This window comes from Podarcis vaucheri, assembly GCF_965113315.1.
Source record: "Podarcis vaucheri genome assembly, chromosome: 5".
In the NCBI taxonomy this organism is placed as follows: Eukaryota; Metazoa; Chordata; class Lepidosauria; order Squamata; family Lacertidae; genus Podarcis; species Podarcis vaucheri.
Window position 1 is genome coordinate 88,676,450 of NC_138763.1, and position 26,908 is coordinate 88,703,357.

The 26,908-nt window shown below is 46.5% G+C and overlaps 1 protein-coding gene across 2 annotated transcripts in view; it reads right to left on the reverse strand.

The window, feature by feature from the left end:
* The window catches only part of VCL (vinculin), an 85,369-nt gene that overhangs the window by 16,461 nt on the left and 42,000 nt on the right, over nt 1–26,908 (reverse strand). For both annotated transcript variants that reach the window (XM_082223567.1, XM_082223568.1), the window contains exons 7-17: nt 16,535–16,625; nt 13,575–13,722; nt 11,506–11,659; nt 10,065–10,240; nt 8,530–8,720; nt 7,023–7,222; nt 5,709–5,837; nt 4,268–4,417; nt 1,801–1,909; nt 617–919; nt 382–506 (exon numbers count right to left, since the gene is read on the reverse strand). In XM_082223567.1, coding sequence (XP_082079693.1) covers nt 382–506; nt 617–919; nt 1,801–1,909; nt 4,268–4,417; nt 5,709–5,837; nt 7,023–7,222; nt 8,530–8,720; nt 10,065–10,240; nt 11,506–11,659; nt 13,575–13,722; nt 16,535–16,625 — 1,776 coding nt within the window. The remainder of the gene's footprint in view (nt 1–381; nt 507–616; nt 920–1,800; nt 1,910–4,267; nt 4,418–5,708; nt 5,838–7,022; nt 7,223–8,529; nt 8,721–10,064; nt 10,241–11,505; nt 11,660–13,574; nt 13,723–16,534; nt 16,626–26,908) is intronic.

Here is a 26,908-nt window from a genome sequence, read left to right on the forward strand (position 1 = left end):
TGAAAGGCACACACTTGGCTTTAAACTGCTGCTTTTTTCAGCAAAATACAAGGACCCAGGAATCTGTTCTTTTCTTGCCACTTCTGTGGTTTTTGGTTGGATTACCTTCATACAGAGGGCATTGTACTCCGCTCTCAAGGGCCCCAAGCCCAAATCTGGCTTCGCAAGATGCTAAAGAAACAAAACTTGGGGACGCAATCTTGTGTGTATGCCAGCGTGTATTATATAAGAACACTGTGTGCCTGGAATCAGATTTCAGCATTAAGCGAGTCCACCCACACAAGGAAACCACAGCCATTTAAATAATTGAGAGTGGCTCAACCAAATGGTTGCAGATTACCTCTGTCCTTCCAGAGCAATTCTCCGCAACACGGCACTTACGTGAAGTTGCTCAAGATCAGGAGGCGGAGGGGGGAAGTCGGGTTCCTGGGGCTGGAAAGCCTCTCGGACTTTGGCCACAGCTCCCAGGATCCTGTAGCCGGAATCAAGGAAATTCTTCTGCAAACCTAGGAAAGGCGAGAGAGAGAGAGAGAGAGTGCGCTTAGTATTAAGTTTTGAAAATTCAGTGACAAGGCACTTTGAAGAGTTGGAGAAAGCATCTTTGTCTAACGCTTACCAGGATCAGAAATATTGCCTGCCACAGCTTTTGCATCCATCACCATTGGCGAAATGGTTTTGCTCAGGTCATCAGAGGCAGCTTTCACAGCTTCCCGAAACTTGGGGTCCTCTGAGTTTTCCACCTCCTTCTTTGCCACTAACAAAATCCGGTTTGCTCGCCGGGCAATGCTGGTGGCCCCAGCGACAAGCATCTGCGGCTGAATGTTGGCCATCGCGACTTTGCACTTGTCCAGGTCTTTCTTAATGGCCTCCTCGGAAGCATCCAACAGAGACTTGGTATCAATTGCTTCGTCCACCATCCCTAGGGTAAGAAGTTTACAGATTTACCTCCCTTCATGTACACGGCAAGGGGAAATGGTGCTGGAGGGGAAGGTCACCCTTAAATACAGGATGGAGTTCTGCTACCTTGGCCAGGTGAATTTGTCAGGGTGCTGATTTGGCACAATCCTGATTATGAGCATTTAAACTCTTATCACCCTTCACACTTGGCTCTTGCCACCAGAGGGCCTCCAAATTCTATCAAATCCTCAAACATGAATGGGTTTCATTTACACAACTGGGGATGAGTACATTTTTGTACTGCGGATAGTGGAAAACACGCTAGGTCAATGTTTCGCAAACTTGGGTCTCCTGCTGTTTTTGGACTACAATTCCCATCATCCCTCATCACTGGCTCCTGCTAGCTAGGGATTATGGGAGTAGTCCTAAAACAGCTGCAGACCCAAGTTTGTGAAACCCTGTGCTAGATTTACAGAAAGGGAACTCAGTGGGACAAGGGAACTTGGTTGGAAGTTCAATATGTAAAAATGGATGTCATATTTCTTCCCTTAACAGCATCTGTGTGCAAACACAAAACACATCCAAATCTATATACAATTTCGCTGTAATGAACAAGTGATTGAAATAGAGTTGCATTACAATAATTTATCCAAAAGTTGTGTTTGTAGGCTGCCAGGGATCAGGCCAAGACATATTCCAAACAAAAGTATGGTGCAATGTTTTCCTTGAGTCCACTGTGACTTTTTTTGGGTGGGGGGATGACTTTTCCCTTTCTGTCACATGCTTAAGTCAACTGCATCAAAGAACTGCTCTTCCCTTTCTAGTTTCCTTCCAATTATATCTCAGGCTTGTCATCTATGATTTGGGGCTACAAAACCATGGCCACAAACTCCTCCATTTTACCTGTCATTTTTTCCACATTATCAATCCACTGGTTCTTCATGGTCTCAAAGTGCTCATAAGCAGCTTGATTTCCAGGATTCCTTAGAAGGATGCGAGCAGCAGATACTACCTGCCAATGCAAAAACAGCCAAATATGATGGCAGTAATGATGCACAGGAACAGAAAGTAAGTGCACTGGGATTTATTTTGCAGTGTAGGTAATCTGAAAGTTAAGCATCTCTCATCTGAAATGAGTCCCAGTTTGGGGAGTTTCACAAGAAGGCTCCAACTGAAAGATGGATTTATACCGCTCAAGAACACTCTGAGATACATTCGTACCTTGGTTGATGAACGCCTTGTGAGTCCAACATTTTGGTCACCGAATGCCCCAAACCCAGAAGTGAGTGTTTGTGAACGTTCTTTGGAACCCGAACATTTGATGCGGCTTCCAATTGGCTACAGGAGCTTTCTGCAGCCAACCGGAAGCTGCGCCTTGGTTTCTGAATGTTTTGGAAGTCGAACGGACTTCCGGAACGGATTCTGTTCGACTTCTGAGGTACGACTGTACTGAGAATTTCCAAAGAGCAGAATTCCCAATCATGACATGGGGACTGCACAGAATTATTATTTTTTAATTACCGCCTTTATTTAGAAGAAAACAACAACAAAATAAAGCCAAGAAATTACGGAAGTCTCTAGCGCAAATAGTAATTGTTAAAATACTTTCATCATGTGAATGTAAGTAGACTATTACACAACAGCTTGTAAAATTACTTTTTCTATACAGGAAATCCTTCAGATTTATTCCTACTCGAAGTACATGCTCCCAAAGTAGGAAACAGACGCCCAAAGGAGCTGCTTATTCAGAGACCCAAGTGTGAAGACTGAACAGAGAGAGAACATATTCCATGACAATCTGGTCAGTGAAAGATTCGCCATACACCATAAAAAGCTGTCCGGTCCTTCTTTCCTTAGGAGAATACGGTGGAAGATTATGGTGCTCTCTAGTTTTCAACTGAGCCTCAGAGGAAATTTTAAGCTGCTACTGAAAAACGCCAAAGGGGCAGGCACGATCCCAACGATGCTATGAACCACTCTTATGGAAACCATCAGAGGAAATGAAGTTAACGCCAGCCACCCGGATTATGCCCGGATCCAGCTCCCACTGAAATTCCCTCCTCTTGCAGCTTTTTAGATTGTAGCTTAACTTCTAAAAGGTCTTTTTGGCCGAGACGTGGGACGAAACTATAAAATAAATGCAATGTTCACCTGAAAGTGTTCATTAATTTCAATGGGACTTAGAAAGTAAATCCATAAGACTGCAGTCAAAGCGAGCCTCTGTTTCTGTAGGTTAAGCCAACCTATGCATACATTTTTATGAGATTTTATAGATTTTGATTTTTTTTACAGACTCCTAAAAATAGCCTACAATTTAAGGAAGTTACCCTCTCTCAACCTCTTGATTTGTGTGCTGTCTCTCACACAGAGAATCATCTCATCCTAATAGTTAAATACTCATGTTTTATTCTTTGACTCCTCTCATTCAATTTATTTACCGTATTTTTCCCTCTATAGGACACACTTTTTCCCCTCCAAAAATTAAGGGGAAATGTGTATGCGTCTTATGGAGCGAATGCAAGCTCCTTGTCTTCAGCGATAGCAACGCGAAGCCTCCAAAGCACAGAGGGAGAGCTTCCCCCGCGCTCCGGAGGCTTCGCGTTGCTTTCGCTGAAGCCACCTGAAGCCCCAGGAGTGCAGGGAACTCCCACTGCGCTCCGGGGGCTTCAGGCAGCTATCCGCAAGCCTTCAGAGCACAGCAGGAGTTCCGAAGGCTTGCGGATAGCCGCCTGAAGCCTGGAGAGAGAGGGGGGGGTCGGTGCACACTGATCCCTCTTGCTCTCCAGGCTTTGCTTCACTGGAGAGGCACTGCACAGTTTTCCCTCTCTGCGCAGCACCCCTTCAGCAAAGCGGGAGGAGAAATGGAAGGGGCTCCATTTCTCCTGCTACTTCGTTGAAGGGGCGCTGAGCAGAGAGGGGGAGATTTCCCCCCCCCCTGTTCTCCCCCTCCTATGGTCCAGTGCATCCTATGGTCCGGTGCATCCTATGGAGCGAAAAATATGGTAACTTCAGGTTCAGATACTGGCGTCTCCAACCCCACTACATGCTTAGTGGAGATGAACTCTCTGAATAGAAACTGAACAACTGAATTTTTCATCCAGGTGAAGCTTTTGGTGGCTGCAAACTGAGCAAACTGGGGAACGCTCAACCAGAAGTGTGCAGATCTTTTGGCGTTCTGCAGTAGATCGGCGAGGATTTCTGACTTCCAATAGTTTAACAATAACAGCAGCAAAATGACCCCATTCCGTGGCATAAATTATACCAAGAAAATGAAGAAAGACTGGGGTAAATGAGAGTGGTTGCTGTCATTGTCAAACGACTTTGAGCTCTGATCAAAACCGGAGTTTCTGACAGTGAGAGGGAGAGATACCTGAGGGGTGAGCTCTCTTGCGGACTTCACAGTTGCTTGTATGCCTTCGACAGTACTTTTGTTGGCTGTTCCAACTGCAGCTGCCTTTTCTGCAGTAGCTCCAAGCCTGGCAGCATGGTTTTCAAAATTGGCTGCCCTGTCATCAAACACCTGAAAGTTGAAATACATCAACAACCACAGATTAAAAAATGCAGCCAGTTCAGAGTTTTATACCAAGCCAGGGGTCCATAGCAACTCACAGTAACCCATTCAATTACAGACTAGGTGCTTCAATTAAGGTTATTTTAATCAATGATGAATTTATAATTCTTTGGTGATTTATTAGAAAACTAAAACTGTTCAGCAGAGATACCGAGCTGCTAATCTTTCAGAGCTCTTTTTCTTTTTTTTGCTGCAACCGACTAGCTGCCCCTCTGAAAGATGAACAGAGTAACGCACACATTTCTTATGGACAGAACTCTTTTTGGCAATTCTAAGCCCTGGTTTCTCCTGCCCACCTAGCAGTTAAAAAGCACGTCTAAGTGCAAGTAGATAAATAGGTACCACTCCGGCGGGAAGGTAAACAGTGTTTCCATGCGGTGTTCTGGTCTGCCAGAAGCAGCTTAGTCATGCTGGCCACATGACCCGGAAGCTGTACGCCAGCTCCCTCGGCCAGTAAAGTGAGATGAGCGCCGCAACCCGAGTCTGTCATGACTGGACCTAATGGTCAGGGGTCCCTTTACCTTTACCTTTAGGCCCTGGTTTACACACACAAGGCTACAATGATAATGGGCGTGAATGTGCCATGATAGATATGAGTACCAAAGACAGAGCTTTCCTCAGATCACCTTAAAAGCGCAATTCTTTTCAAGGAAGATGGTTCAAACAGTCAGCTGTCACCAACTTGGTGCCCCCAGACTCTGAGCTTCTATTAAAAAAATAAAAGTAAGCTCTTCTAGAAAGAAAGACGTGACAAAATGTAAAGGTACCCTTCCAAGTGATTTCTGTGGAATGTGAGCGGCATGTCTGCCTTGTATATTTTTTCTGGTACTGAGGAATACTCCCTGTTGTCATTAGACAGCAATAACATCTGTGTGTGATCTCCAATGTAAGGACCAGAAGGACACAACTGACTTCCTGTGATAAGCATAAGCTTGTTGGGGTGGCTGTCTCTCTCATTTTGTGTTAAGTGACACAACCCAAGGCTGCCATTTTGTGACTGGTACCCGCAGAACACTCAAGACTCAGAATGTACCCCTACTCCAAAACATTTGGCTACACCTGGATTAAGTTATAGTAATGTTTCAAACTGTGGACACCAATTACATTCCTTTTCCTCAAGGGTGGTGGGGGGAAACCATTCAAGTATAAAAAGTCTAACATCTGACTGTTACTTTGGCCTATGCAGAATTATATTGCTCACTGTAACTTAAAGACTGGTGCATGCTGGGAACAGACTCACCTCGTCCCTGTTGGGGGCGTCTGGAGGAGCAGTGGCCGCTACTGCCAACAGTTTAATTGGTGTCGTCGTGTCGCTGAACACATCAGATACTTCCTGGGTCATGGCTTCTTGCATCCTTGATTTCAGATCCTTAATAGGAATGCAAAGACTCCGCATCAAAACACAGAAATGGGTTTGCCATGATGAAGTGCGGTGCAAAAGTAAAACACCCGGATCTGAATATGGACAGCCTAGGTTCAAACAAGGCTCAGCCATAAAGCTGAAGTTACAAACAGATAGGAGACCTTCAAAGATGGACTGTGAGAAGGACCGTGACAGTAGGGCCCCTGATGCCCCACTCCCAATTCACCATCTAGCTAGATTTTTAGTCTATACCCCTAACCCAGAACACTAAAAAAGCAAAGCTAGGAAAGAAGGGAGGTTGCTATTAAGAATGTGAGGTGGCTGACATGGAGCAAGACCAACATGGCTCCACACTAGTGCTGTGGTCTAAACCACTGAGCCTCTTGGCCAGGTTTCCTCGAACTTGACCCTCCAGATGTTTTTGGCCTACAACTCCCATGATCCCTAGCTAACAGGACCAGTGGTCAGGGGTGATGGGAACTGCAGTCTCAAAACATCTGGAGGGCCAAGTTTGAGGAAGCCTCTCTTGGGCTTGCTGATCAGAAAGTCGGTAGTTCGAATCCCACGATGGAGTGAGCTCCCGTTGCTCTGTTCTAGCTCCTGCCAACCTAGCAGTTCGAAAGCACGCCAGTGCAAGTGAATAGGCAAAGCTGTGGCAGGAAGGTAAACGGCATTTCTGTGCACTCTGGTTTCCATCACGGTGTCCCATTGCGCCAGGAGCGGTTTAGTCATGCTGGCCACATGACCCGAAAAGCTGTTTGTGGACAAACGCTGGCTCCCTTGGCCTTAAATCGAGATGTGTGCCATAACCCCATAGTCGCCTTTGAATGGACTTAACTGTCCAGGGATCCTTTAGCTTTTACTGAGCAAGAACTGGGCCCAATACACAAGAGTTCTGTGAGGAGCTCTATGCCCAAAACTGCCAAACGTCACTTCTGTCAGGAAATGGCCAGCAATGGGTGGTAGGGGTAATTGGAATTGGAATTAATTAGAATTAAGTTAAATTAATGGAGGATGCACAGCAGCAAAAGAATGTAGATTGTCTCCAAAGCGTTTATGTCTATCTATGTTGCAAAGACCAGTAGCTTGAACAGGAAGATTCTCTGGCTTTGTTAGTTAACGCATATAGACTGGCAACACACTGTCCAACATGAGCTCTTCCTTCTCTTTTCTAATACTGTTTTTATTTACCTTCAATGAGTCCTGCAGCTGGGCAGCAATTGCCTTGGCTTGAGGAGATTCCCCTTCGCCTCGTGCTGCCAGGTCAGCTAACTGGGCGGCCAGCTGTTCCACACGGTCACATTTGGCGAGCAGGTCCTGGCGATAAGGTCCCAGCATGACATTGGCAAGACGGCGACCTTCGGCCACAAGACCCCGGATGGCAGCCTGACCTGCATTGAAAGTGATTCATCTTGCTTAATTTATGGAGCAAGAGAAATTAGAACAGTTGTTCCACCACTGTCAGAGACCAGGCTGAGGAGTACTGCTTTGATGAGGAATGGTGGGAGCCTCCCCCTGCTCCTGACCAGGCTCCTGAAGCTGCCCAGGAGCAGTGAAACAGTATAGATTTGGAACAATGGTTTGCAGAGGGGCACAGTTCTGAAGACAAAAGTTGGGACAAACTGGCGGTTGAACAGCAAAGTGAAGAAGAACTGGGAGAGAAAGAGAGCTAACAGACTCTCTCTCGCTGGAGAGTGTCCAGCCTATCAGTCCAAGGTCACGTAGAGTAGATAAGGTGGCTACACAAAAAGCACAGTGGTTGTGAAATCATGTTGCAAGGCACGGAAGTGACTAGGAGGGAAGTGGGTGGAAACCTTAACTGGGAACACCATCATTCCGAGAATGGCTGCTTTGTTCTTTTGCTGTGATCATCAAAATCTCTTTAAATGGTAAGCGACTCTTTTCGCTTTGTCCTGCTTATCTATGGCCAAAGGAGGGGGGGCGGGAACCGAGTCCCCGAAGCCTGACAACCACTCTCGAAAGTAAAGCAGAGTTGCCATTGTTAAGCTTTAGTGCCAGCATAATCACTACCTTCCCCTAGGTACTTTGAAACGCTACCATGCTGCAACACGTCCTCCCTAATAACTAGGCAGCCCTATTTTCTCTGTAGTTTTCCGGGCTTATATGAGTCGGCTTTGGGATGTCCCACCTGAAGTCATCACAGAGAAAAGACCACTTGTGAAGGGGATTTCTGTGCAGGTTAAAAAAAAGATGGCCTCATTGTGCTATATAGATTTTTATTTTGGGCTGCCCGTTGGTTTCAATAACTCATTCTCCAGTTTGCCTGAGATTCCCCATCATTTATTTGTTATGTTATGTTTAGCAGAGCCTGTTCTTTGTTATTTTGTTGTCTTCTGCTGTCCTCTCTCCTGGATTTTCCTTCTTTGAGATTCCTGCATTGCAGATTAGATGACCCTATATTATAATATTTCCCCAGCCACTGTGGGCGGCTCCCAACAAATTATTAATAATAAAGAGATAAAACATCAAACATTAAAGCTTCCCTTGTGGTCCCTCTTCCAACTTGATAATTCTCTGGTTCTTTGGCTTCCCATAACAGAGAGCTGCTGGTTCCAAAGGAGAGGGAGGGATTGTTGGAAATGATCGTTGGAGCAGCGATTTTGCATTGAGCCACTAGGTGGACCTCAACTCCCACCTGAGTTCATGTTCACACGCACAGAAAAATTAAAACACTCACCTACTCCACGGTCATCAACTGTAGGGTTGTCTATCCATCTCTGAGCTTGTTCAATCTTTCCTTCTAGATGGACAGCAGCCTTGGCAGGCCTGCTGTTTGCAACAGCCCTGTTGGTTTTAGACTGCAAATTCTGCAGCGATGTCGCTATTTGCTTTGCTAATGCACGGGCTTCGGGAGAATCCCCCTTTCCACTGCAGAGAAGAAGAAAAACCTGTTAAGGAAACTTCATTAAAATCAGTTCAAAAAGTAGGTTGGTTTCTGTTAATAAAACGTTTATGTATCATAGCTGTGAATATGCTATTTACTACGCTTAACTGCATTCAACAAAGCACTGTGGTCTGCATTTTCACAAAGGATGAGTCAAGGCAATCTCTAAAAAAGGAAAGCAAGTAGCTTAATGAATGAAAGCAAATCCGGCAAGGAAAGTTCAACTAACAACACCAAGTGAAGTTCTTCATTGAACTTGCTTCTATTGAAGACCCTTTCTGACACATTCAAAAATACTGGGGCCCTAGCAACACTATAAATGCATGTCACTTAAAGGTAAAGGGACCCCTGACCATGAGGTCCAGTCGTGACCGACTCTGGGGTTGCAGCGCTCATCTCGCTTTATTGGCCGAGGGAGCCGGCGTACAGCTTCCGGGCCATGTGGCCAGCATGACTAAGCCGCTTCTGGTGAACCAGAGCAGCGCACGGAAACACCGTTTACCTTCCTGCCAGAGCGGTACCTACCGTATTTATCTACTTGCACTTTGACGTGCTTTTGAACTGCTAGGTGGGCAGAAGCTGGGACCAAATAACGGGAGCTCACCCCGTTGTGGGGATTCGAACTGCCGACCTTCTGATCAGCAAGTCCTAGGCTCTGTGGTTTAACCCACAGCGCCACCCGCCAAGCCTTCTTCCAAATAATCCTGGGGTATGGTAGTTGGGCAAAGTGTAGAGAATTCTGTTGAGAGAGCCGTTGCACACACATCCTAAACCGAGCTGGACCCTGCAATCATCATTTGAGGACGCTTTTCATGCGCCTCCTATGCTAGAAGTCCGGAGGGCGGCAACACAAGAGCAAGCCTTTTCTGTGGTGGCCCCCCCACTTGTGGAATGCTCTCCCCAGGGAGACTTGTCTGGCACCTTTGCTACATCTCTTTAGGCAAAAACATTCCTCTTCCCCCAGGCCTTTGACTAATTGAACGATCTCTGGCAGGTGTTGTTTTTGTTATGGTATGTATTCTTTCTGTTTTATTGCAAATTGACCTGTGATCTTCGGATGAAGGGCGGTATAGAAATGTAATAAATCATAGCTACAAAAACAATGATTCCCATAGTTGTGTGGGAAGAGGAAATGGCCACTGAACTAGTTCCAGTCTCTGGTGTGGACATGCCAAGAGAACGCTTCCCTCCGCCAACAGAAGCTAATGGGACAGCCATACAGCCATACTGCTAGCCAGTCATAAACGCACAAAGCAAACTACAGAGTACATAAGACTTAATACCAATGGAACTTACATGGAAGCAGCCATGCCCATGTCAATACTTACTGTTTCCGGAGGTCCGACAACTTAGCAGTCAGCGCCGAGATTTCTCCGAGGGACCGCAAAATGTCGTCTCGCTCTTTGGGGTCCTCGCAGAGCTCTGCAATTTTCCTGGCTTCAGCCATAATGCCTCGAATGTGTTCCTCTCCTTCGCTTCCCCCATGAGGATCTGCCAGCCAGCTCTTGAGGTAAAAAGAACATGTTGACACACAAAGATCCGCTTAACAGTATCTGAACCTTCTGTGGTGCAATAGTCTGAAATGTTATTGTACACCTCAGATTTAGCTAGGTTGAAATAAAGATATTGATGTTCTTTTTCTTTTAAAAAAAGTAAGTAAGATTTTGTTTGAGTTTTAAAAAGATATGGGAGGACAAGATTAACAAAGCTGAAATACGGCCTCAGCCCAGTATACCTGAAGGAGTGTCTCCACCCCCATTGTTCAGCCCGGACACTGAAGTCCAGCTCCAAGGGACTTCTGGCAGTTCCCTTACTGCGAGAAGTGAGGTTACAGGGAAACAAGCAGAGGGCCTTCTCGGTAGTGGCACCCTCCCATCAGATATCAAGGAAATAAGCAACTATCTGATTTTTAGAAGCTATCTGAAGGTAACCCTGTTTAGAGAAGTTTTTAATGTTTGATCGTGTTTTTACTATTCTGTTGGGAGCAGCCCAGAGTGGCTGAGGAAACCCAGCCAGATGGGCAAGGCATAAATAATGAAATTATTATTATTATTATTATTATTATTATTATTATTATTATTTCTGAAACAGAAGTGCATCCTTGAAAGTCACACCTTTGCAGGAAGAGACCTTAAAAATGTCATGCTAGAACACTCCCCTTTTCTCTCTTCCACCTTGACATGTGAACTCCAGAACAGGAGTCTTGCTCCGCAAACAGCTACTCTTCAAGAAAGATGAAGGGTATGACTTGCAAGCATGTGCCCAAGCCTTTCAAAGTACTGCAAGAGGAAGCCCTTATCTGAGAGCCATTGGTGGACAGTCTTTAAAGCAGGTATGAGGAACACATTGCACTGCCAAAGATGGTGGACTACAATGCCCCATCGGCTCCTCACGACTGGCCATGGGGCTAGCTTGGTCTGATGGGAGCCGATTCCCTGTCCTCCCTTTAAAGTCAAATAACTGCAACGGCTGAAACAAAATAGGATTCCCCGGCTAGAAGAAATCCAAATTATATTATTAATATTGATGCACTTCCTATGAAGCATCACAATACAAGACGCATATAAATCTGCTGCAAATGCAAAATGCATAGAAAACAATTGTGTATTTAAAAATAATTAAGGCAAAACAATTTGAAACCCATTCCAGAGATTGACTGGCGTGAAACAACTGAAGGAGGACCCAATGTAAGAACTAACTTGTAGGCTAGTTTACCAGGACCCATCACGGTTCAGCGGAACTGGGAGGGATCATTTGGACTGCGATTACCTGAGCGGCATCAATTTTCTTTGCAATTGCCTGCTTAGAGTTGGTCATAGCCTCCAGCTTGCGAGCTGCATTTTCCACTTTTGCTGTGAGTAAATCCAAGCCTTGGGACACTTGCTGAGCCTTCTGCAAGGCTAGCGGTGTAGCACCTTGTCCTCTGTTCAAGGGGAAAGAAAGGCACATAAAACCCAACACACTCTTGCAGTTATAGACTACTGACTTAACTAATCCCATATAATAGCTCAGTAAAGGTAAAGGACCCCTGACAGTTAAGTCCAGTCGCAGACACTGGGGTTGCAGCACTCATCTCACTTTACAGGCCAAGGGAGCCAGTGTTTGTCCACAGACAGTTTTTCCGGGTCATGTAGCCAGCATGACTGAGCCGCTTCTGGCAAAACCAGAGCAGCGTATGGAAACGCTGTTTACCTTCCTGCCAGAGCGGTACCTATTTATCTACTTGCATTTTTCACATGCTTTTGAACTGCTAGGTTGGCAGGAGCAGGGACCGAGCAACAGGAGCTCACCCCGTCGCGGGGATTCAAACCGCTGACCTTCAGATCGACAATCCTAAGAGGCTCAGTGGTTTAGACCACAGCGCCACCTGCATCCCAATAGCTCAGTAGTTGCTGCTGATTTATATAAGAAGTAGTATTGTAGGATGCAAGCAAGAACTGCAAAGAAGGGGGGAAGTTGTCTCTACCCCTGAAAGCTGGGGGCCTCAATGCCCGGGGCAGGGAATTGGTGTTACTCCTGCCTGAACCACCTTTCAGACTACAATCCGTTCATTTCAGACTGCACTTTGTTCTCTTTTCCTTGCTGCAATGAAATTTGCAGAGGACAACGTACTTGGTGTGCTGTCACAATGCTGATTAATAAACCACTCAGTGAAAGCTGCCCATTTGCTGCCAATAAAGCTAAAATTCAAAGGAAGCATTTCATGCATGTTGAATTGTTAAAATTACTTTGGCTTAATTGGAAAGCAAGTTTTGAAGACACCGGGATCCATTCTCCAATCCAGATATGAAAGCATAAGCGTATTTTTGTCTAGGCAGTACAATCAGGCCTCCACATATCCACTCATCAGTTCATCAACGACAAGTCCCCCTGAAGGGTTCTCAGCGTGACATTAAATGAGCATAATGCTCATGCCGCTTCTGCCAGCTCCAAGTCGCATAATAATTTAAAATTCCCCTGCTCTTTCATGAGTTCTCTGGCAGACACAGTACACCAGGTGGAGGAGAGGTTTCAGTGGCAACCAGAAACGACAGAAGGCTAGCAAGTCATGTGAAAATTCATGTATCCCAGAGTGTAGTTAAGATCAGAACTATTATGCAAATGTGAAATCAAAACAGAAAGACCCTTAAATGAGGAACTAAATAAGCATTAAGGGCCAGAATTTTAAAAAGGGCACCTGCACGATTCAGTCACTTCTCCCCAACACAAAGCCGTCTTTATTTTTAAATGGAAGAATGTGCACATAAGCACTTCCCTTTAAAATTGGGAAAGGTCTATGCTCCTTTAAATAAACGGGAGACGATGCACACCCAAGTCAACATTAGCAAATATGAGATCTTCCAAATAACCAAAAGGGATGTTGACGTGATAATGCATCAGATCACATTATTTAAAAGAAGAACAAAACAACAACTGCTCAGTGTTTTAATACACAGAAGGTTGTAATCAACAGAGCAATGTAGCCCCACTGAAGTCAAATAGGTTTCAATTTGATTTCTACAACTGAATATGCCTTAGGTGGATTCAACCCACAATCACTTGTGCATTTGGGTTTCCTGAACGAGTGGAGGAAGAAATAGCACAGAAGGAAGAGAAAGCTTTGGCAAGACAAAACTGTGCATGAACTGAATTACAGGGATCCTCCATGAAAATTATGGAGGCAGGTGGGGCAGAATGCAGGGCAGAGACTACTCACAGAAACATGATGTCCACCACTATTAGCACGTTGGCAAAATAAAGACATTTAATTTATCATTTGTGTTGCTTTCTTAGAACGGCAGGATTGCTATTTCATAGTCCCAGGGTTAAATGTATTGAGTTAGCGAGAAGATGTTTACCTAGCTCGAAGATCAGCCACTTGGTCAGTCAACTGGCCAAGCATTTTACAGGTTCCTAGAATCTCTCTGCGTTCTTTGCCTGCACAGAGCTCTCCAACTTTCCCTGCTTCATCCAGGATCTGCCTTATGGCTTGCTCACCAGAGTCTCCTAGGAAGCAAGAATGTGGGAATGCAGACAATGAAGACTAATGCATTATTTACGCCAGAGAAAATTACTGAATGTGTTGTGCAAGAAATATAATCCATCGTAATATAACAGCGTACTTGCAGGAGGGTAACGTTGTTCTAGAAACAGGCATATCATTTCATCGGATTAGGTATAATGCACGCCACTAGAACCCAATTAATTTCAATGCTAAGACTAAAGTGGGAGTTATTTTCCTCCTGCATAATTTTAGAGAAAGAATGATACACACACTTCTCAAAAATTTCCATATGTTTCTGTTCTTCGGCATGTACAGCAATCTTTACAACTGCGATAGCGCCATCTCCTGGAGGTCCTCCAGATGTTGTTGGACTACAGTTCCCAGCATCCCTGACTGTCAGCCACAGGTGTGGCGCTACCATTGGGTAGAACTGGGCAACTGGTGGGGAGATAGCAGTGGAGTGGCATTGGAACACAGTTGTGTATGCCATGTAGCCTTTCCTGCACAGCCTAGGTTTTCGTGCTGCCTCCCAGTGTTGTGAAATACTGTATTTTTTACTCTATAAGACTCACTTTTTCCCTCCTAAAAAGTAAGGGGAAATGTGTGTGCATCTTATGGAGCTAATGCAGGCTGCGCAGCTATCCCAGAAGCCAGAACAGCAAGAGGGACCTCTGCTTTCACTGCGCAGCGATCCCTCTTGCTGTTCTGGCTTCTGAGATTCAGAATATTTTTTTTCTTGTTTTCCTCCTCCAAAAACTAGGTGCGTCTTGTGGTCTGGTGCGTCTTATAGAGCGAAAAATACGGTATGCTGTTCCACTGCCTGTCTTGAAGTACAAGTCTACCAGTCTGATGAGCTTTGGTACATGCCATGGGACTGGGGCACCATGCCATCCTTTGCTTTGGGTAGCAAAATGTCTTGGGCCAACCTTGATTGGTCATGCTGGCTAGAGCTGATGGGAGCTGAAGTCCAACAGCACCTTGAAGGCCACAGGTAAGCTACTTTTGCTTTAGAGCAGAGTCTCCAGCTGTTTTTGGACTACAACGCCCATCATCCCTGACTTGGCTATCTAGGGATGATGGGAGTTGTAGTCCAAAAACAGCTGGAGGCCCAAGCTGGGGAAACACTGGTTCAGAGCATGTGAAATGTACCCGGGCCTCCAGCTAAACTGGAAGTTTGCTTATACCAGAGGTCTGCAACCCGCGGCTCCGGAGCCGCATGTGGCTCTTTTACATCTTTGCTGCGGCTCCGGGGCGGATACTAGCGAGGGGAGGAGGCGCATTGTGCGCCCCGACACTCCTCACTGTGGCGGGCGCTGTACTGGCTGTGACGTCGCATGGGGGCGGTGTGTGCGTTAGTCATGCACTGTCCTGACGTCACCTTCCCGCCCGCTGTCAGATCGCGGCTCCGGAGATATATTTGTTTTAAATGTTGCAATGGTTTTGCAGCTCCCAGTTTTTTTTTTCTTCAGAAACGGGTCCAAGTGGCTCTTTTTGTCTTAAAGGTTGCAGACCTCTGGCCTAGCCCCATAGCATGTGTCTGTAGCACATCCAGTGGTGGAGCATATGCCCGTGCTGGCCAGTTTAGTTTGATCTCCTGTCCAAAGCAACATCTTTACTTTATATGTGGAAAGGAAAATAAACAAGATTCTTCACAATCCAAATCCAGCAACGTTTCATGAAGTTAACTCATGATGGCATGACATAGACACTGCACTTTTATAGGCTTTTCTTACGGGTTTCAGTGAATAAAATACAGATGCAAATCTGATCAATGCTCTCAAGAGCCAACATAACCAAGTCAAGATGCAGAGGCAGCATAAAACTTTATCAGTTACAGTGTTCCACCCTTGTATGCTTATTTTAATGTAGGACACATTTTGGAACAGCAGAGCTCTGCTAGTACGGTAATAAATATGCGACATCTTTCCAAGAAGAGCAGCTGTACCAGAATACTAATTTGGGAAGGGTTCCGAACTAAATAATTTGGATGGTAAGATAAGCAAAGCTTTCCAAACCACTTAGCATAGAATCAATTTGTTTTGCATTAATATTTGAAAGAACAGTGTCTTAAGAGCTTCCATTTGGAGTACCACAGTAATGCTGTAACTGAGTTATCACATCACAGACTAGCTTATAGCTTGTTGTTCAGCATCCCAAGAATCTCAGCTTTCATTTTAATGATAATAACTGTTCAGTTGTGGGTGAACATATCAGACGACACGGCGATTCTTCAAACAGCTCTTGTTTATTCACAGGCCAGAACAGAACTGAACTGAAGGGTTCAGCCAGCCTGCTTATATAGAGCTCCACTACAACGCAACTGTAACACTTTCTGTAACTATCCAATAATTGAACGTCACTTTCAATCCCTTATTTGCATATGTGGACCTGAGTGAAAACTATCTACAGTATCCCCCTGCTGGCCCAGGGTGAGAACTTCAGTACATAACAATAACAGTGCTAAGAGTGCTAGCTGTTTAAAAAGGTGACACACAGGACTTCAAATTCAGGCTCAAGAGAGTGTAGGTCATGCCAGTTACTCAAAGGTTGGGGAGAGGACAGAGCTAAGGAGTATTTCCAGAGATGACTCTTCCGTGTCCTGGATAGCTCTTTGCCCTTCCCAACTATTTACAAGAGCAAAATATGTTATGGAAAAATAAAAATAAGCTTGGTGTATATTGGATGGGGGGGAGGGCTTGATTTATGCAGATTGCATATTCTTGGTACAGAATTGTCCTTAGTGCAGAATTTTTGGCCTTCCCATCCTAAGTGTGGGTCCAATTTTGATCAATAGCAGCAAGGACTTAATGTTACCTGCTGGAGCGTTGGGGTCTCTAAGCCAGCCCTTGGCTTGGTTCAGCTTGGAATCTATTAAGGCCAATGCTCTCTTCATAGCTTCTGTATCCTTTTAGAAAGAGGGGAGGAAAGGCAGATTATCTTAATCATGTCCCACAAATTGCAGGTATGGGTGCAACGGCAAAAACACAAAGTGAAGCACAACTCGTGGAAGAACCAACGGCTTTACGTTAAGTATCAGACACATTCCTGTCACTCAAAATGCAGAAAGTCGCAGCATGCATTGTTTTAAGGTTTTATTTCCCAAGCGAACAGCAACTCCAGAATGAGATATCGGCTTTTCAGAACTACCCTAAATGTTAAATATTTAATCTTAAAAAAAGAATAATGAAACCACCACACAATTCTCTGCATGCATTCTCCATTTTTCGACGCCCGCTAGGAGAGTGGAATAGCTCCTGTCAGAGCTGCCCGAGGTCCCAGCTCACAAAGGACCAACGCCAGTTCGTTGTTATATACAAAAGTCTTTATTGAAGTTCAGTTTCGCTTTAACAGCCGCAGCGTGCAGCTCTACGTCTGAAACTCTAGACCGCCGAAGCTCCGTCTGAATCTCCTCCCCCCAGACACCAGTTTAAGACTCTAGCCTTGCTCCACCTCTTCCTCTGCTCTTTCCTCCTCTGGTTCCGCCTGTCAGCTGGGGTCTCGCCCTTCCTAGACTCTTCTGACGCCGAGTCCCCTGAATCTTCCCCCTGCCTCCGGCGGGCTTTAGGACCTGGTTCCCGATCCGGGCTTTCTGCTGTCCCACGCGCCTGTACATTCGAACTTGGCACGCGCGCCCAGCCAGCAACCTTCCTCCTGACCGTTACACTGCTCCTGTCACTGCTTCCCCCTTCGGGGAGGCTAGCTGGACCTGACCTCCCCTCCGTTCCCCCACACTCCGATAGAGGCGTGGTCAGCCCTGACTCATCTTCTTTCCCTGCTGGAGGAGACGCTGGCCCTGACACATGGGACTCTCCCCCCCCCACTACGCTCTGGTGGAGAAGCTGGTCCTGATCTCCCGCTGCTGCTTTGGGAGTCCCCGCTGGCCCCTTGTTTCTGGTGTGTCTCCTCTGGGACCCCCCTTGCCCTGACCATCGGCGCCTCCTTCTGGGAATCTTCTGATTCACTGGAGAAGCTCATGGAATCTCTCGGGCCACTGTCATACTCCCCTACGCTGCCCTCAGATTCTTCCCCTTCGCTCTCCATTTCCTCTCTCCCCTGTACCTCTGTTCCTGAGCCCCTGACATCCCCAGTTTGCTGTAATCTAACACAGGTGTCATGGATGCAACCCAGGTTCGGAGGAGGAAAGCACAGGTGTCAAGGCCATGGTACCAGGTGCGTTTTTTCAAAAAAAGGATTTATTCATTCATCCATTCAGGCACTCTCAGTCATACACATTCACATATGCTCTGCAGCGATAATAGTTATATGACTGCTCGGTCTAACCAGATGGCCAGCCAAGTAGCACAGATGGGTGGGTGGAGATGGGGAAGTGGGGGAAGATTCTTACTGCTCCCACGGGTGCGGCAGAAGTTTTTGCCCCAAAATACCCCTGTCCCCAGAGTTCTCATATTCCACTCCCTCTGCCTCTCGATATATGACAAGTAGACCGACATCACGATTACAGATGTGACCACAGGAGTTATCAGGGTACTTCTAGGAAAATGGGCACCTCTGACCTAGAATATGACATATCTTCCAAGAAGTGTTACTTTTTGAAGCCTGATGTTTCGCTTAAAACAAATTCCTATTTATTTCCTATTTTCCTTTTTTTGCAATCTCATCAAGCCCACCTTTAATTCCAGCTTCCATTCATCCTTCTAATTCATGCAGTTCATACTGATTACATTTAAAATCCCCTAAAATACACAAATAAATTTACAAAAATATTCAGAGGCTCATTTTGCAGAATCATAACTAACTGATTACTTATGAACTGCAACGTCACATTATAAGCTTTCCCAAAAACCCCAAATCTTCTGCTTCTTACTATACAGTGGTACCTCGGGTTAAGTACTTAATTCGTTCTGGAGGTCCGTACTTAACCTGAAACTGTTCTTAACCTGAAGAACCACTTTAGCTAATGGGTCCTCCTGCTGCCGCTGCACTGCCGGAGCCCGATTTCTGTTCTTATCCTGAAGCAAAGTTCTTAACCTGAAGCACTATTTCTAGGTTAGCGGAGTGTATAACCTGAAGTTTATGTAACCCGAGGTACCACTGTATTATCTCTCAGTTAGTTACAGTGTCGTAGCATGGTTTGCCAACTCCCCGGGCCACGCAGAGGTGGAGGTGGGTGGGAGAGAAATGGACGGAGTACGCATGCGCATTCAACTACCTAACAATATCACCCAGGAGATCGCAGCCACAGAGATAAGAAAAAAAGAGTCCTTCCGTTGTCACTTCCTGGTCTGTGCCCCCCTCCCCCCAATGCCACTGGTTAGTTAGTTGCTTTATCTTGCCCAAGGCAACCCAAAGTGACAAGCAAACAATTCATAGAGAGACTCATGCCTGGGCAAGATCAGCAATATGATATACACTGCAAGCAACAATAGCAAGAAATGCAGCTTTAACATACTTGTTTCACAGGAAAAGAGCCTTTGGAAGTAGGTAGTACGATCAAAGGAGGAATGTAAAAGATTGATTGGTTTCTAATTGTTTAAAAATGCAACTATTCCTCTAAGGAACTGGCTGGCCAGGGGTTCACTCTGTTTCCCAGACTGGTCCTCCTCCAAACCCAAGGACACGGACCCCTCTTACAATGCACCTCAGGTGCTTTCCACTGCATGCGCCAACATGCAGGTGAAGGTGATTCTCCATCAACACCTCCCCAACAACAGAAGCTATATCTGAAACTTATGCTCCACAGGTGCTTGGCGGTGTGTAGCTTGTCGTCCGCAGGTATTAGAGATGCTTCAGGAATTCTTAGCCGATTTCAGAGGGGAAGCGGCCTAATCTGAAAGGTCTGCCCAAGTTTGTGTTGGTTCATGCTGAGGAGGAAGGAGTTACAAGGACCCTTTCCCTGTGCCATGGCAGAGAACAGTGGCGTAGCGTGGGTTGTCAGCACCCGGGGCAAGGCAAGTAATTTGCGCCCCCTAACCCGTGGATTTGCGCCCCCTAATCCTAACCCCCAGATGTTGCGCCTGGTGCGGCCGCCCCCCCGCCCCCCCCACGCTACACCACTGGCAGAGAAGCAAGTTTTCAGGTAAAGGCAACATTACTGGCCTTTCAAGCTCTCACTTGATGCAAAATAATATGGCCCCTTTATACAGATGACTTGCCAGCATAATATCTATGAAGTGATATAGTCTGGAGAGCCTGAGCCATATCTGCATTTTATTACCAAAAAAGGCAACGCTCGAAGGAACCACACCAAGCCCAACTTTCTGACACAACTGCTAAGTTAGTCACCACGTATAGGCTCTCTAACGTCTCTTGGTACCAGAATCTTTGGAGAGCATACAGCCAACTAGAGCGGAACACCTTCTAGGAATCTAATTCACATACTGCAGACTAAAATGGGAGGGAGGGGTAAACCCATGGAGTCTGCTCGTAAGACACTACACAGCATCTAGATGGTTACAGGTTAAAATCAAAAGGGCAACAAGGATTAATCTGAAGAAGGTATCCCGTTTGCAGCTCGGGGATTTTCTCTCTGGGAACTAATCAGAATAGAATCACGCAGAGAGAAAAAGCACAGTATCGTTCCCCTGTCTTCAAAATTCAAATTACACCCCCCCCCCAGGACAAAAGGAGCACAAACTGACTTATTATTATTATTATTATTATTATTATTATTATTATTATTATTATATAAAGGTAAAGGGACCCCTGACCATTAGGTCCAGTCATGACCGACTCTGGGGTTGCGGCGCTCATCTCGCTTTATTGGCTGAGGGAGCCGGCATACAGCTTCCGGGTCATGTGGCCAGGATGACTAAGCCACTTCTGGCTAACCAGAGCAGCACACAGAAACGCCGTTTACCTTCCTGTCGGAGCGGTACCTATTTATCTACTTGCACTGTTGTGCTTTCGAACTGCTAGGTTGGCAGGAGCAGGGACCAAGCAACAGGAGCTCACCCCGCCGCGGGGATTCGAACTGCCAACCTTCTGATCGGCAAGTCCTAGGCTCTGTGGTTTAACCCACAGCGCCACCCGCGTCCCCTATTATTGAATAGGGTGTCCTTATTTTCATTGGAAATTTTTGGGAGGGTATGGGTTTATGTGACATGGGAGAATATTTCAACGTAGACACACGTGCATTCTGCAATGGTACAATCTTAGCAATACAGTCGTACCTTGGTTCTCGAACGCCTTGGTACTCATACATTTTGGCTCCCGAATGCCGCAAACCCTGAAGTAAGTGTTCCAGTTTGTGAATGTTTTTTGGAAGCTGAATATCAGACGTGGCTTCTACAGCTTCTGATTGAGTACAGGAAGCTCCTGCAGCCAATTAAAAGCCGTGCCTTGGTTTTTGAATGTTTTTGGAATTTGAATGGACTTCCGGAACGGATTATGTTCGAGAACCAAGGTAAGACTATATGTGCTTTTGGCTTTGACTGCAAGTAGAAAATTTCAAGTAGAATTCCTTTCAAATGGTCAGACTTAAAATGTTCGCATAGCCATGCAAAAGAAAATCTGTTAGTTGTCTTACAGTGCAATCATATACTTGACTGTGCAGAAGCAAGTCCTACTGAGTTTACAGTCTTAGGTGTGGACGGGGGAAAAGGAAGGCAATGAGAGGATAAATAACAACCTTCTTAGTCTGCTCTCTGACACATCAAGAAATTACATCACTGACAGGTAATCTATAGCAGCAAAGCTTAGCAACAGGATATAAGAACGCCGATTAAATATTATAAGCCTGCACAGAGAAATATTGGCTGCAATCTAATATGTGCAGAAGAAGCCCCATTGCTGCCCTATGGGAGATGTGGGTCCATGAATACAAGCCAGTCAATAGCAGACAAGACAAGGGAAAACTCCATATTGAGCTCCTGGTTTGCAGCTTAATAGTTGGAAGGTGTGGGTGAATTTTTCAGGCTAGTCAACATTTCCTTCTAAAAAGGTATAAAGCCCAGGAATGGATTCCTTTGTTCTCCACAGCAGCTCCCAGTGCAGAGTACTAAAGCTCTCATTCTGAAAGAGCTATCGGTTGAGTTAGTACAGTGGTGCCCCGCAAGACGAATGCCTCGCAAGACGGAAAACCCTTTAGACGAAAGGGTTTTCCGTTTTTGAGCTGCTTCGCAAGATGATTTTCCCTATGGGCTTGCTTTGCAAGACAAAAACGTCTTGCGAGTGTTCCGATTTTCCCCCGCTCCCCCCCCTTTTCTAAGCCGCTAAGCCGCTAATAGCCTTCTAGCCGCTAATCCGCTAAGCCTTTAATAGCCGCTAATAGCGCTAATCCACTAAGCCGCTAATAGGGTTGCTTCGCAAGATGAAAAAACCGCTAGACGAAGAGACTCGCGGAATGGATTAATTTCATCTTGCGAAGCACCACTGTACCTTGGCAGTTCAGCGATAAATATATATCAGAATGAATTCTAAATGCTGCAGGTATGGGGGGGGGGAGCTTCCTAAACAGGAAATGGGAGCTACAGTCAGGATTGTTCTTGAGCATCTTTCAAAAGCCTTTCCATTTCAGAAGATGCCCCTATTTCACAGGTGCTTCTTACACAATATGCTCTCTTTGAACCCATTTTGATATTGCTGGATGAACTGCTCCTCTCTTTTAGAAACCACATCCACTCCAAATGCCTAAAAAGCTAGGTTTCCCCTAACAAGAGTATTTGTAATACCCAAATATGGACAATGGGGGTGGGTTGATGAAAGCCATTCAGAAGAAAAATACCAGCCATTTTTAATGCAAGGCAGGATTTTTCAAATGCCGTGGGAAACCAGGACAAGCTCCTAGGGCTTGGGGTGTAGCTGTATCGGATTCTGCACTGAACAGTTTTTGTCGCTGCAGCCAGCCTTCTGGAAAAACCCCTGTAAGAATACATATGATATCCAGCACACACACAGCTGCTTTCCTCGATTCACAACAATCAGCAGTCGAATAATAAATACTAATCTCCCTGTGATAATAGTAGTAGTGGTACTTTTCAGGGGGAAATAAAACCCAGCTGTTTCCAGTTACATGGCAGTTCCACTATAGTGTTCACAAACTGCCGCCTCCCTTTCACAAAACTGAAATTGTCGCTAAAGCATTTCTGAAGCATTTCCTGAATTTTTAATTTTTATTTTTACTTTGCTTGGGGAAAGCAGTGTCAATGCAAACACCTACTCCGAGATATCAAGATGGTTATATGTTTCAGAAGCAAGAATCCCAGAGGCAGATTTTGCATCCACCAGGAAGCCTGTCATCATTAAATCCACATTAGCACGCCTTGAGATAGTATGGGGTGGATGTCACCACCTCATAAACAACTCCATACCTCACAGCCTAGCTGGCAATGCCTTAAGTGAATCTTAATACTTTAGGAGTGAGTACAGTGTCACAACCAGCACACAGGAAAATGCACAGCACACAGTCTGCACACGGCATGACAACAACAACTCATGACCATGCTCTTCTGTTTTAGTACGAAAGGTAGAGGTTGTGGGTTGCGGAAGAGGGTCTTACCTTCTAAAAAGCGAGAAAAGAATAATAGAAACAGAGGAGAGAAACAGAAAAACAAAAGGAGTCATGAAAGGTAGACGAAGTATTGCTTCACAATAAAAGAGTGATGGATATAAAGTTAAACTAATGGACTGTGAAAGTTGTAGTTCCCAGGCCACAACAGCCTCTTTTTGGAAACAATGGATTTGATGCCCGACCCAACACATTGCTAAATGGTTCCTTAGGGGTTTGCCTCCACAGCTATCAACAACAAAGTCAGGAGTCAAAATAAAAAAATTCCTTCCAGTAGCACCTTAAAGACCAACTAAGTTAGTTCTTGGTATGAGCTTTCGTGTGCATACACACTTCTTCAGATACACTGAAACAGAAGTTGCCAGATCCTTCTATATAGTGAGAAGGTGGGGAGGGGTGTTACTCAGAAGGGTGGTGGGAATGGGAGATTGGCAGATAGCTGAGATGAGCCTGTTGACGACTCTTAACGACTGTAATAGGTCTTATAGGAAAAGGCAAGGGGTGAGAAGGTGAGAAATGGCTTAGTCATGTATAATGAGATAAGAATCCAATGTATTTGTTCAGACCAGGTCTCTCCATGGTTTTAAGTTTGGTAATCGTGGGAAGTTAGGCATCGTGGGAAGGCAACAGGCACGCGCATGCAAGCAACCTGCTCTGCACTGTTATCTTTGAAAAGTCAAATAAGATAGCTATTCCTCAACCACCAGTGGGGAGGAAGACAGGAGAATCCTCAGACTCCCCACTTTAATTTCAAAATGCTTGAACGGGGGGAAGGGGCCACAGACCGGTGGTCCTGCACATGGTCACGGGTTCAATCCCTGACATCTCCACAAAGGACTGGAAAGGAAACCAGAGACTTTCTGTCAGCCAGAACAGACCTAATGAGCTGGATGGACCAATGGCCTAACTCAATGTAAGGTGGTTTCCTATCAAACAGAGTATGTTGCCATTTACATTCCTTTAGACCCCCAGTTTACACTTCCGGAAGAGGAGGACTGAACATCATTCCGGATTTTAGGTTTCCTAACTACCGTATTTTTCGCACTATAGGACGCACTTTTTCCCCTCCAAAAATGAAGGGGAAATGTGTGTGCGTCCTATGGGGCGAATGCAGGCTTTCGCTGAAGCCTGGAGAGCGAGGGGGGTCCCTGTGCACCGACCCCTCTCCCTCTCCAGGCTTCAGGAGAGCCCCACCGCCAGCCCCACAAGCTCGGGGGACAGCGGGAGAGGCGCAGCGCGCCTTTGCCGCTGTCCCCCGACTTGGCTAGAAGGCTGGCGGGGGGAGAAGCCTGCTCCTCCCTGTTGCCAGCCCTGCAAACTCGGGGGACAGCGGGAGAGGCACAGCACGCCATTCCCGCTGTCCCCCGACTTGGTTAGAAGGCTGGCCCAGCCCCGCAAACTCGGGGGACAGCGGGAGAGGCGCAGCGCGCCATCCCGCTGTCTCCCGACATGGTTTGGAGGCTGGCGGAGGGCTTCCTCCTCCCCCAGCCCCGCAAGCTCCCAGAGCGATGCCAAAGCTGCGCGCAGCTTCGGCATGGCTCTGGGTCCCGTTCTGGGGGAGGGGGAAGCTCGTGCCTGGCGGGGGGGGGAATAAATTTTTTTGGCCTTTATTTCCACCCCCCCCCAAATCTAGGTGTGTCCTATGGACCGGTGCGTCCAATAGTGCGAAAAATACGGTAACTTGGCCTTCTAGCTAAAGCAGCCTTACTCAACCTTGGGTCCCCAGATGTTGTTGAACTACAACTCCCATCATCCCTAGCTAGCAAGGTCAGAGCTCAGGGATGATGGGAGTTGTAGTCCAACAACATCTGGGGACCCAAAGTTGAGAAACACTGAGCTAAAGGATCTGCAGTGGGGGGTGGGGGTGGAGTCCACCTTCCACTTTCAATTTCATTGTCACCGTGTCCCATCTACAATAATAAATTAATAAATTTTATTTATATCCCGCCCTCCCCAGCCGAAGCCGGGCTCAGGGCGGCTAACAAAAGTGCAACATTATAAAAACATCATAAGAATTAATTAAAATCAAAATTAATGGCAACCATAAACTAAAGTATTGTAAAGATTGCTGAAGGAGGGAGTCAGGCTGCGCCCTGACCAAAGGCCTGGTGGAACAGCTCTGTCTTGCAGGCCCTGCGGAAAGATGTCAAGTCCTGCAGGGCCCTTGTCTCTTGTGACAGAGCGTTCCACCAGATTGGAGCCACAGCCGAAAAAGCCCTGGCTCTAGTTGAGGCCAGCCTAACCTCTCTGTGGCCTGGGACCTTCAAGATGTTTTTATTTGAGGACCGTAAGTTCCTCTGTGGGGCATACCAGGAGAGGCGGTCCCGTAGATACGAGGGTCCTAGGCCGTATAGGGCTTTAAAGGTTAAAACCAGCACCTTAAACCTGATCCTGTACTCCACCGGGAGCCAGTGCAGCTGGTATAGCACCGGATGAATGTGATCCCGCAGCGAAGACCCCGTAAGGAGTCTCGCTGCGGCATTCTGCACCCTCTGGAGTTTCTGGGTCAGTCTCAAGGGCAGCCCCACGTAGAGCGAGTTACAATAATCCAGTCTGGAGGTGACCGTCGCGTGGATCACAGTGGCTAGGTCAGGGCGAGAGAGGTAAGGGGCCAACTGCTTAGCTTGGCGGAGATGAAAAAATGCCGCCTTTGTTATAGCTGCAATCTGCGCCTCCATGGAGAGGGAGGTATCGAAGATTACACCCAAACTCTTAACGGATGGTGCTGGCACTAATTGCACCCCCGCAAGAGATGGGAGTTGCCCCCTCAATCCCATATCGTCCCGTCCCAGCCAGAGGACCTCTGTCTTCGAAGGATTTAACTTCAACCAGCTCCCACGTAACCATCCAGCCACAGCTTCCAGACATCTGGTCAGTGTGTCTGGGGCCGAGTCAGGATGGCCATCCATCAACAGATAGAGTTGGGTGTCATCAGCATACTGATGGCAGCCCAGCCCAAAACTCCGGACAAGCTGGGCGAGGGGGCGCATAAAGATGTTAAAAAGCATCGGGGAGAGAATCGCACCCTGAGGCACTCCACACACCAAGGAGTGGCGGGATGACAGTTCCCCCCCAAGCGCCACCCTCTGTCCCCGACCAGAGAGAAACGAGCGCAGCCATTGAAGGACTGCGCCCTGGATCCCCACGTCGGCGAGGCGGTGGTCCAAAAGTTCGTGATCGACCATGTCGAAAGCTGCTGATAGATCTAGAAGAATCAGCAGCCCTGACCCGCCTCGATCCAGCTGTCTACGAAGATCATCTGTTAGGGCGACCAGAGCCGTCTCGGTCCCATGACCAGCGCGGAAGCCGGACTGGAATGGATCCAGAGCCGATGTTTCATCCAGAAACCTACCAAGCTGTTCAGCAACCGCTCTCTCAATCACCTTACCCAGGAATGGAAGATTCGAAACTGGGCGGTAATTGGATAGATCTAAGGGATCTAATGATGTTTTCTTTAAGAGCGGACGCACCACTGCCTCCTTCAGTTCCCCTGGGAATGTCCCGGTGCCAAGGGACAAATTGATGATATCCCCCAGGGGGGCCCGCACCTCGTCTGGACATGCTCTAATCAGCCAAGACGGGCACGGGTCGAGAGGACAAGTGGTGGGCTTTCCAGCTCGGAGGAAACAAATGTTTCAGGGTTCTCATCCTCCAGCAAAACTAGTTAAATGCATCTGATCGGTGGAATGTAGAATTCTGCATCTTCGGCTGCTCTGGCTACA